At 36.2% G+C, this 12,492-nt stretch overlaps 1 protein-coding gene across 1 annotated transcript; it reads right to left on the bottom strand.

Annotated features, from left to right (window-relative positions):
* Positions 1–250: 250 nt before the first annotated feature.
* Positions 251–8,532, bottom strand: LOC106877407 (E-selectin). The gene has a single exon (XM_014926301.3). It carries the CDS (start codon positions 7,657–7,659, stop codon positions 6,175–6,177), a length of 1,485 nt encoding a protein of 494 aa, XP_014781787.1. The 5' UTR covers positions 7,660–8,532; the 3' UTR covers positions 251–6,174.
* Between the last annotated feature and the right edge of the window lie 3,960 nt (positions 8,533–12,492).

Here is a 12,492-nt window from a genome sequence, read left to right as displayed (position 1 = left end):
ACATTTTCATAGGATTCAAATTGACAGATACACATTTGAATTTGATTGGTTGATTTCACTAACGGTCTTTCAGAGACATGCAAATTAAGACAGTAAATATAAAAATAAAAAAATAGAAATGCATAAATATCGTGTTATATAATATCGAAGGAATCCTAAAGTTGGGGAAAAAATCTTGAGTCTAAAAGTAATCTAACCTATAACGAGGCATGTACACGAGGTAAACAAAAGGAAAAACAATACAAACGAATAAAGATTAAATCAATTTTAATGCAGGATATTACACTTTGAAATGCACTACAAGATTTCTTGGCAGTACATACGAGATAATAATCGGATAGATGTACAACACATACAAAAGCAGGATACATTGAAAGATACAAGCAGAGATATTTATGTGTATGAGCAAACAGGCGCATGCTAAAGCAGTGGCAACAGCGTCATCGAGGTCGGGGTAAAGAGAAGCGTCGTTGGACTGTGGTAGAGTTACGCATATATATATATATATATATATATATATATATATATATATATATACACACACACGTGTGTGTGTGCGTGTGCGTGTGTGGAAAGATAAAGTTTTTAATTTGTGTAGCGATACCTGTTATGGTGCAACGTCGAGATTGCCAGTTTGTAACGATAATAATTTGTTGTCATAACGCCATGTTGTAGGATGGAGTTTTAAGAAAGTATTTATTTACCGTTACATTACAATACCTTGCCTCGACGGGCAGGTTATGACAGATCCAAAAGCATGCGAAGTAAAGTTTGTGTTTGTGTCCTCTTCATTGTTTAGTAGTAATTACAGAGAGAGATAGAATGATGTTGTAAGAGAACGGAATTAGAGCTAGTGTGAGTTGTAGGGTGTGGGACGTTGTCTCACAGTTGCTGACAGTAAACTTCATTTCTCCCTCTGGCCAAGGTTCTTGCTGCTCAGCCAGACTTCGTTCTCATTGGGTCGTCACCATGTGACTGAACTCGTTGAGTCGTCACCGACTGGAGACTAAACTCATTTTTGCTTGGGGTTTTCTTGCTTTTATAACTATCTATAAGGATAGACATATCATTGAGAACAATAGATTTAGTTGGTGGCCTTGTTATCTCTATTCTAGCTTTTGGTGAAGTAGAAGAGGTTAGAAAGGGTCAAGTGGTGAAGACATTATTTCGGCCTAGCTAAAGATATCTGGAAAATGTAAAACTGCTGTTAGAGAAAAACCATTGTTCCACCATGGGAAAAGTTCTGCTGCAGTGTTAATTTAAATTTGGCTATAGTGGATCGAATCCACTTCATGCATGCAAGATCCACTACGTGTGTGTGTGTGTGTGTGTGTGTGTGTGTGTGTGTGTGTGTGTGTGTGTGTGTGTGTGTGTGTGTGTGTGTGTGTGTGTGTGTGTGTGTGTGCGCGCATATATGTATATGCCGTTTAGTGATTAAAAAAATTATTTCGCGGAGACAAAGCTGGTGACAGCGGGCGCCGGGTGAGTAACGCAGGGAGCCCGTCAATGATGTTTCATTTAATGTTGGTGAATCATTCCGGAGCTCAGAAAGTTTTCGGGGGAAACAAAACAGAGATGGAATTATCTCCAACCCTGTATCTCAGAAAATGCATATTCTCTGTGTACCTTCTTTTGAAGTCATTGATCGTCATGCTCCTGTACAGTCTTTTGATGTCATTGGATTGTTTCAAGGTGTCTCTATATACTATAGCACATCAGAGGCAGGATCTTGCCTGAAGGCAGGTAGTAATGTTTTGACAATCACTAGCTGGCTGTTGTGTGGAGGCATGTTTGAGTTTGTTGTAGTGTGCGATGTTAGAAACAATATAGTCGATACACACACATACATATGCATGTACATACACTAAAGTTAGAAGACATGTAGACGATATATACATATATTCAAATATAAATACATATATACATTACCGTGCCATGAAACGTCTGGACATACCAGTATATGGTTATGAAACTATTTAGCATATAGTAATAGTCGGCGATATAGCTTGCAGCAAGTCTCGTTCAGTACGCGGCATTGAAAAGTTACAACAATGACGAAACATCGATGTGAGTTGTCTTGCTTGCAGGTGTTTTTAACACAGCCGCATTGAGAATATATTTTCTTACACCTAAACTGCAGCCGACTCGCGAACCAACAGCACACGCAAGCCTTGTGTGCGTATAGGCGTGGCTGTGCGATAAGAAGCTTGCTTCCCAATCATTCCGAATCCAGTCACACTGTGTGACACGTTGGGCAAGTGTCTTCTACAGCCTCGGGCCAACGAAAGCCTTGTGACTGGATTTTGATAGATGAAAACTGAAAGAAGCTCGTCGTGTGTTTGTGTGTGTGTCCGTGCGGGTATTTGTGTGTGTCCGTGCGTGTATTTGTGTATCCGTATTTGTCCCCCAAATCGCTTGACAACCGATGCTGGTGTGTTTACATCCCCGTAACGTAGCGGTTCGCTCACTAGAGCCCGATAGATTAAGTACTTGGGTTAAAAAGAATAAGTCCTGGGGTCGTTTTGTTCGACTAAAGGCGGTGCTACAACATCGCCGCAGTCAAATTACTGAAACAAGTAAAAAAAATGTATATATCCCATTTATCTATACAAATCCTGATTAATAAACTATGTACAAAGTGCCTCTACCAAATGTAAATTTTGGAATTTTTGACCCTATGTCTGAAAAATTTCTAACAGGTTATTTCTTCTCGTGTTTATCCTACATGTACAATTTTTTGACTCCTTTTAGCGTGTAAAAATAAATTATATCAAGAAATTTTCCCACACTTCTGTTTTGATGTGTGTGCGTGTGTGTGTGTGTGTGTGTGCACGAGATTCATGTAGGAAGTTTGTAAGCTTCGAGCAGTCCGTGGTAGGTATTAAAACAATGTTCAGGATCAACAGGAACGATAATTATTTGTTGCCGTCGAAGGTTGGCTTTTCTCATATCGAGGTTCGAGAAACTGATGTGTAATTCTCCGTCACAGCATATGAATGAGAAAGGGAGGGGTTTATAGATGAATAAGGAAGGAAGGTGTGATGGCAAATTTGGTAGTGGGATAATGGAAGTTTGTGTCTTTCTCCGTCACAACATCTGAATGAGAAAGGAAGGGGTGATGGCAAACTTGGTAGTGGGATGATGGAAGTCGTACAGTGAAAAAAAAATCAAACAGCGAGTCGACTGAGTGAGTATATGTGTGTGTATGTAAAATCCAGGCTACATATATTTCTTAAAACTATCAGATCCTCTATTATGATAATTACTCAACGACGGGTACTCAACTACCTATTTATTAGGGTGAAGATATCTTAGTTGTGTAAAGGTGACATTGTCGGTAAAGAATCCCAAGTTAACTCGCAGGAAGAAACAAATTTGAAAGTTTCAAATTTTATCTTCAGTGACTTAACTCGAAATTCCTTAATGTCAATGTAACCATTATACAATTAAGGTCTCTTCGGCCAGATGAGTAGGTAGTTGTGTACCCCTCGTTATTATTATATCAGAGGATCTGCTAGATAAGAAACATATGTAGCCTGGATGTTACCTACTCCACTCCCTCAATTTGGATATAGAAACACACACACACATATATATATATATATACATACAGGATGTCCACAAGGTCTGGGTACATGGAGTAAATAAAATCATAACAAACAATTAAATATAAGAAATAATAATTTCTTAAAGTATGTGTTAATCCCATGTACCCAGACTTTGTGGACACCCTGTATATAATTTAAATAATAAGGGTGAAAAATTGAATATCAATTTAAAAATTAGTGGTCTAACATATTGAAAAATCTGAAGATTCAGAAAAATTATATTACATACATATAAGAGGGATGACCACTAAGTGGACATCCATTATGCTTTGCTCGCTTACGTTCTGGCGTTTGCTGAATTTTCTTGAGAACAATCTTTTCTTAGTGGTAAGACCATAGGGGGTCGACTTCTAGCATAATGGATGTCCACTTAGTGGACATCCCTCTTATATATATATGTGTGTATATATATATATATATATATATATATATAGTATGTATATACACACTCATGCACACAAACAATTACATGTGCGGACGCATATGTTTGTGAGCAGGTATGTTTTAATATACACCAAATCCGATGAAGCTGCTAAATTTGTAAGAATTCTATTTTTGCATGACCGTAATATTTCACGTCTAAATCTCTTTGGAGGAGTGAGTCAGGGAAACGTTTAGAAAAAAAGTCAGAAACAAAAAAAAAACTATCGAAATTTGAGAAGGAGGCAATAAAATCAAAATATTAAAATTTGGATTTTCTTTTTTTTTTTTTTTTTTGCTCAATCACAATCATGCTTGTTTAGTACATGAAGCAGAAAAATCTTTTGGGGGAGAAAGTTAAATAAAAACTAAAGAAATTTCAAAAATAAAAAATCAAATACTGAAAAAGGAATTTTTCTTTTCAAAATCAATTTCCATTTTATTAAACAAACTGGAAAAATTACAGGTTTTGGTGAACTAAATAATTTCGAATAAAATCATTTCAATATGACTATCATACACGCAGTAGAACAATGTAACCTGAATTGGCTAAAGCGGATCTTTCTGATTCGACGGGCAACACTTGTTTTCTTAACGAAACACTTTCAAACTTGGGACACTGGTAGAATGTGTCATATAAAACATCTTTTTCTCTTAGCTTTCTTAACAAAAATTTATATATTGCAAGTTATTTCATGTTAAAGTTGTCGTATTTCTGTAATTTCAACCAATCACTGACGTCTATTCAGCTGAATACAGTTACTGCTCTTTTTATAAACAATACTTTTTGCCGGTGTCAAGAGTGTTATTCCCTGTTTAATTATATTATTATTCCCTAGTAAGGGTTTAGAGTTAGGGTTGGGGTTACGGTTAGGGTTATGAGTGAGGTTATGGCAAAAATAATCATAACCCCAACCGTAATCCTAAAACCAGTACAAACGCACGAATGATGTCAAATTACAGTAACACGGATAGTTGTTGTTGACAAACAACGGCACTAATTTTATTCAAGGGAAAAGATCCCATGACACCGTTGTTTACATTCCACGGCAGTAATTGTTTTCACCTGAATAGACGTCAGTGATTGGTTGAAATTACCGAAATACGACAATTTTTTACATGAAATAACTTCGAATACAAAATTTTTTATCTGTTCTATAACACAAAATATACAAGTATAAGAAGTTTGAAAGTGTTTCGGTACCAAAAACACTACATAAAACATTAATGAAAAGTGTTGCCCGTCAAATCAGAAAGATCCGCTAAAGCTACTGTGTATTTCTCCGTCACAACATATAAATGAGAAAGGGAGGAGTTTGTAGATGAATAAGGAAGGAAGGGGTGGTGGCAAACTTGGTAGTGGGATAATAGAAGTTTGTGTCTTTCTCTGTCACAACATCTGAATGAGAAAAGAAGGGGTGATGGCACACTTGGTAGTGGGATGATGGAAGTCGTACGGTGAAAACAAATCAAACAGAGGTTCATCGAAAAAAAAAAAAATTCCAATAAATCCGGGGCCGTAGGGGGGTCCCATTCACCATCCCCCTACCTTTTCTCGAACCAAAATAAGGGATTTGCAGCTTATTAAGTCAGGGATTCCACACAAAAAAGTTTTTTTTTTTTTTTTTAGTGAAAATCGTGCGGGTGTTACTCTGAAAAATTACCCAATTAGCCGTCATTTTTGTTGGCACGGGGCAAGATAGTATTATAATAATTTATCTGTGTAAACACATGAAAGTACTTAGCAATGAGAGAGGGAAAGTGGCAAAGAGAGTGCCAATAACGAATATAAAACTCATATGAATTATACTACACTAATCTTGGGATTGCCGGTAAAGTTCAAATACTTTCTCTTGAAAACATACCCTCCTGAGACATGATAAATAGAAATTAGTATCAAAGATCCTCGTGATACTTGAGTGCCACAACGAACGCAATTTTAAGTTGTTAGTAATGTCTCCTCAGTTTACTGGTGTGTACAGTTTGACTGGAAGGCCGGTTTATAACGCGAGTTTAAATTTTACGTCTGCTTCCAATTACATATATTACGATAAGTGTCAAAAACAAGCACATGACAACGACTTCCATTACGTTGTCATAATTGAATGTAAAGATTGCAAGCAAGAACAAACAAATTTAATGTACATTAATCATTACACTGCAGAACACAACAATGAGTAACTAATGAACCAGCATATATTTCTGATGTTACATTGTTAAAACCTACATTGACACAATGAAAGCGGGAACGAAACCCACAGTTTACCCATTCGCATGATATCTGTCTGTAACCAAAGAATTCGCAAGTGTAATTTGTTTCACAAACAAAATGATTTGACGATTCATGGGTAAAAATGACTTTGGAATCTATCAGCCGAATATCTGCATATGAACAGCGTGGTTTGGGGGTCAATACACCATTTTGACATATCACGTTATCGTTGGTGTTATTCACATAAGGAAGTTGACATGAATAAGTAACATTCGTGTTTTCTGTGACTGTGCTGCCAAACGGAAGATATTTCAAAGTGTCTGAATTTCGGTAGCCATATATGCCAAACTCGGGTAACAATTGACAGTTCTTTACACACTGTGGAAGTTTTCCACTCCACGTTCCATTTTCTAAACAGGTTCTTTTAGAATCTCCCAGCAAAGTTTCTCCTGCTGAACAGCTATATTCAATAACTGAAAAATTATGTGACAAAATAAAATTTAATCCATGTAGTTTCTCAATTTTACACGTTTTTCTGCATTTTATGTCTGGGTACCATTTACCTGATAAGCATTGAACGACACCAAACGCGACAGGCATGAAAGATCGTTTGCAAGAATATAACACTTTCCCTCCTTGATTGATTAAGGTTCTTGGTTTTAAAATTGTACCTTCAGAAATAGTCACAACTCTACCAGCAATTTCAGGTACGACACATTTCAAAGTGCAAACAGGTGTCGGAAAGTTCCAGCTACCGTCTCGAAGACAAGTTAATACAGATTCACCTTTCAGATTATATGGTTTTAAGCAAGTGAAAGAAACTGTTTCGTTAACTTTAACTTCATTTGTATTGTTTATATTGCCATGTTTGGGTGGATGCAGTAGGAGACATTTAACAATTTCACAAGCTGGTGGTAGAGACGACCACTGCTGATTTTCTTGACACCGTATTGAATTGTTTCCTCGCAAAATATAATCAGAAACACAGGAAAAGTGAATAACAGAGTTATATGTGTATGCAACATTTGTCATGAAACTGTGTGCAGGTTTATGAAAAATGGGGCAGGTTATTAACTTACATTTTTTATCTTCATACATCCATTTACCATTCCAACAAATAATATCGGCCGTATTCTCTACGCTTGCTTCAAAATTGCGGTTGCACTTTTGTTGCAGGTGTATTTTTTCCTCTTCCCATTTCAAAGTATATTGTATTCGACTGTTGTTCAATTTCGGTAAAGGACCACAGTTTAGGAGTTTTATCATTTGTTCAAAAAACCACGGAGCGTAGTTGTTGCAGGTTGACGTCGAATTACTGTATTCCGACACAATCTTTTTCATAACATTTCCCAACGTATTATTTTCACTTTTCACTGTTAATATAATTAAGAAAAGGAAAAAAAATGTCCTGGATACCATCTCTATGTTTTGATAAACTTTTTCTTACATGAAAAGGACTGTGGTTTGTAAAGTGTAGCTGCTTGCTCGTTTTAATTTCAATGTGTTTTTTAGTGCGCCTTTTATACGCTCGCTAACCTTCCTCTCCTCCAATCCACAATTATTTCCGAGAAAACAATTTCGTTCAGTTTTGTTTTGAAATTGTGTCATTTTTCAGTTAGAGGGAGAATAGGGTGTATGAATAAAAGTAGTGGACGAGATTTCGACCAAGACTGTTTAACGTTATAGTCTGGCTTATGTTATAGCAAACCCTATTTTTACAAATGTTAGTGCGCACCATATTTGTACAAACTAATTTATATATGTTTTACGAATTATATTACCATTAGAACATCGGAATAAATTCCTTGTAGTATTTGTTCTGACTTTATACGTTCTGAATTCAAATCACGCTAATATCATTTTTGCCTGTCATCCTTTTGGGGTCGACAAAATAAAGTATCATATAAATACTGTGGTCGATGCAACCGACTCATCCCTATCCCCTCAAAATTATTGAGCATGTGCCTAAATGAGAAGCCATAGCCCTTGTGGCCAATAAAACGAATTAATTATATTAAACAATATTTAGTGGTTCTGCTTTAGTTAATGTGGATTAATGAGTGACTAGAGATCGTCTGAGTGGAAGTGGTATATGACCAGGTAGTTCTAACGGGTTAAATTCATAGGAATAATGGTAGAAAACGCAGGTAGAGAGGAAATATATTTGTGGGTCAGACAGTAGCAGATCTGCTATAAAACTAATGAACCTTAAGATTCAGGGCCCCTTATTCTGGAGGGGCCCCTCTGAAGCAACTTAATTTTTTTCGTTCTGTCAATTATTATTTTTTTATTTTTTTTTTTTGTATTTTACCATGCAGTTTGCGTCTTAGTGGACGTCATCTCATACTCCTACACAGTCTGCTGGTGTGGATTAACATAAAAATAAAGTACAAACGACTGACAGATGATTTGCTTTACTTGAATTATTTTGGAAACTTCAGCCCTACCCCTCCCACTGTCAAATATGTCTACTACTACATCAGCACGGTAGAGGTAAGAATTCTTATTTTCACACCATTATTTAATGACCATTGAAAGGGTCTGCCTCCTAATTTTGGACTTCAGTAACAAAGCATTTTTTCTACTTTAAAAATTGTTTGAATATTACCTTGTACAAAATGAACAACTCTTCATTTATGACTATATATTAAATTGTGGACCCTTAACTTCATCGATCTGTCTCACTGTGGCTAATGAAAATGGTACCCAATTTTTTTCACAGAGGTCTAGGCCCCAAGAGGAATAGCAATGTCTTCAAGAAAGTACTTAAGCGGATACCAGAAACGCCAACTCAAGGAAAAGCAATCTAATGAGATTTCTAAATGTCAAAAACTATCAAACTATTTTACAATGTCAAGTAAAAGTTTGTCATCACCTGCAACTGAAACAACCCATACAAGAACCAGTGAAGTCAATGATAGGGTACAAACCACAAGTGCTCTGTTTAGCAATAATCAACCTACTCTTGACACTTTTGGTGCAGATAATGATCACGGTGGTCAAGAACTTCAAGAAAAGAGAGAGCAGAAAAGGGAAACAGGAAGCAAATTTAGTCATTTCAAAGAAAACAGTGACCTGGCAAATTGGCCTGTAACAATTGATAATGATTTCATACAAAACTGTTTAATGCAAGACATCAGTTTTTTTTTGTTTTTTTTTTAAATAAAATAAAACAGATAATGTATATATTGAATCCAACAAGATTTACAAACTGCAAAATCGAAGTTTCTTAAAGTACTTTGAAAAAAAAATTGAAAAATGGTCAGACTGTGATGAGATCCTGGTTAGTTTACTCAAAGAGCAAACTCTTTTCTAAATGCCAAATATCACTTACAATGGGTGGGTTTTCTGATTGGATGAATATACTCAGAACTCTAGAAAATCATGAAGACAGCATGGAACATAATAGGGCGCTGTTGAGCTGGCTAACACAAAAGTTAAATAAAAACACTATGGATCAGCAACTTAAGGAACAGTTGAGAAAAAACATGCAGCACTATTTTGAAGTACTAAAAATAGTTGTAGCAGTTATAAAGTTCTTAAATGAAATGGGTTTAGCATTTAGAGGTCATGAAAAAAAGTGGGGCTCCACCACAAAGAATGGAAATGTCTTGGGGGTCATTGAGTTTATTCCAGAATTTGACCTATTTTTACATGAACATTTAGAGAAATGTAAAAATGAAAAAGTAAATATTACTTACCTATCCAAATCTGTGTATGAAGAATTGATAGAAATCATGGGAAAATGTGAAACAGGAAGTGGTGAATCAGATCAACAACCTAGACATCAAATACAACTCAGTTATTGTTGACTCTACACTTAACACAACACATGTTGACCAGCTGGTAATTGTGGTTCGATATTGTTATAATGGAAAACCCTGTGAGAGATTTTTAGCATTTCTACCAATAGAAAAACATTAATCTCTGACTTTGTTCAACAAAATGACAATTTCTGAGGGAGCATAAGCTTTCAATTGAAAATATCCGTGGTCATAATGCTTTCAACATGATAATGCTTTCAACATGAAGGGCTCGTAGAAAGGGCTGCAAGCAGTTCTTAAAAACATTAACAGGTATGCAGACTATGTACCATGTGCAAACCATTCACTCAGCCTTGTTTGGTATGGGTGAGAGCAGTGCAGCAAAGAGGATTTCCTTGGTGTTTGTGAATGGTTAGTAATGTTTCATACTGAATATTTTCTAATCATGAAGAGCACCACCAACATAGATAGTTTGTGATGGTGAAACTTAGACGTAGTAGCAATCTTCAAAGTTTTAAGTATATTAACTTCTTGACCAGGAGAGAGTTTCCTTGTTGCCTTGAAAGATGTGATTTTCTTTACTCTACACTGATGAAGTACACTAGATTGATATCACCCCCATTGGAGTATGTTTTCGCGGACTTTGTTCACCAAGTCAGTGCAGCTTTGGTGTGAGGTGTCTGGATTGCATGTTAATGACACATCGATGTGGAAGGCAAGGGAGAAAGAAGAAATGACGGCAAGTTGGTAGGTCATTGATTTGTATAAGGAAGATTCTTGAGAGATGAAACCAAAGATCAGTCTGCAGCAGAGGGGATAAAATATGGTTCTACAAATAGAATCTGCGGTAGTGCAATCAGACAGGAAACCACATCTACAATAAAGCTATTTATTTATAATGTGTGTGCGAGTGTGTTGTGTGTGTGGGAGATCTGTCTTTGTCCCCCACCACCGCTTCACAACCGGTGTTGGTTTGTTTACGTCTCTGTAACTTAGCTGTTCAGCAAAAGAGGCCGATAGAGTATGTATCAGGTTTCGAAGAAAATAAGTAGTGGATTCGATTCATTCAACTAAATGTTCTTCAAAGCAGTGCTCTAGAATGGTCGCAGTTTCATGACTAAAACAGACAAAAGATAAATGTGTTGTTGACATAATAGGAATTTATAAACATTCTAGAGAATGTGAAATAATTCATTTTTGAAATTGCTTTTCAAAGTACATATAAGTTTTCAACAGCATGTAAATATTAGTTTGAAAAACCCTTTTCAGAGATATTGATTTCCTGAGTATATTATTGATAAGTTTATGAATTTATTAATAATATAAAAACACATATATACACATTTATTTGCTCAAAATAATTGAGCACTCAATATAAGTTCAGTTATATATTCTTTTAGAATATTACTTATAAAAGGAGATGTAGGTTCATGTTCCAAAGGCAGACTTCGACTTCAATCCAGAACGGGGATTTTAACTAAATATCTACATGCTATTATTTGTAGCCTTATATGTACTTCCAGAAGCGATTCCAATTTGACCTACATAGATATATTATACCATTTTGGAATCAGAGTGGTCCCGGGATTCAAAATCTTCCCTTCATAGGTATATGAAATTAGTATTTCACCACAAGAATGGGGAAAACGCCAAGATCTTCTGTATATATGTATGTATGTATGTATGTATGCATGCATGTATGTGTGTATGTACGTATGTATGTATGTGTGTATGTGTGTGTGTATATATGTATGTATGTATGTATTCTTACAAAGAATAAGCCCTGAGATCGATTTCTTTGACTAAAACCCTTTCAGGTGGTGCTCCAGCAAGGCCGCAGTCAAATGACTGAAAGGAGTAAAAGAGTAAAAGAATATATGCGTGTGTGTGTGTGTGTGTGTGTGTGATAGGAGTGTTACGCCCCAGTAACTTGGCGATTAGGCAAAGAGACACGAAAGTATAAGAACTACGCTTTAAAAAATAAGTATTGGGGCCGATTCGTGGAGCTATAAACCTTCAAGGCAATGCCCCAATATGGTCGCAGTCCAATGACTGAAACTAGTGTGAAAGATGTAAAGACACCATAAGGTACAGGTGTCTATCGTAAACGCTACGGATAAAGGTAGATAACTAAATGAGAACAGAAAGTTATTTCCCTTGAATAGTTCGGCTTTGTAAAGAGCATTCATCGCTGTTTAAAACGAAAAACAGTTATGGCTGATGTTAAAAACGTGATAGAATATATGGTGACAATATTGCAGAGAACGGGCAAGTTGATAAAACAAAAACAAGGAAAATGAAATCAGAGCAGCACGAGAAATAGGTAAACGGTAATAAACATCGCTATCATGCGGCTTTTCAAACATTTTAGTTGGTTAGATCTCGGTGGTTGTCTACTCCTCACACAGAGTTTGACCACTTCCTGTACCTATACCTTAGCCCTTTCATGGCGTCTGATGTGGCTTTTTAAACCAGAGAGTGTTTTGAA

This window comes from Octopus bimaculoides, chromosome 3, assembly GCF_046866305.1.
Source record: "Octopus bimaculoides isolate indiv1 chromosome 3, ASM4686630v1, whole genome shotgun sequence".
NCBI classification, from domain to species: domain Eukaryota; kingdom Metazoa; phylum Mollusca; class Cephalopoda; order Octopoda; family Octopodidae; genus Octopus; species Octopus bimaculoides.
This window is presented reverse-complemented; position numbering and strand designations above follow the sequence as displayed.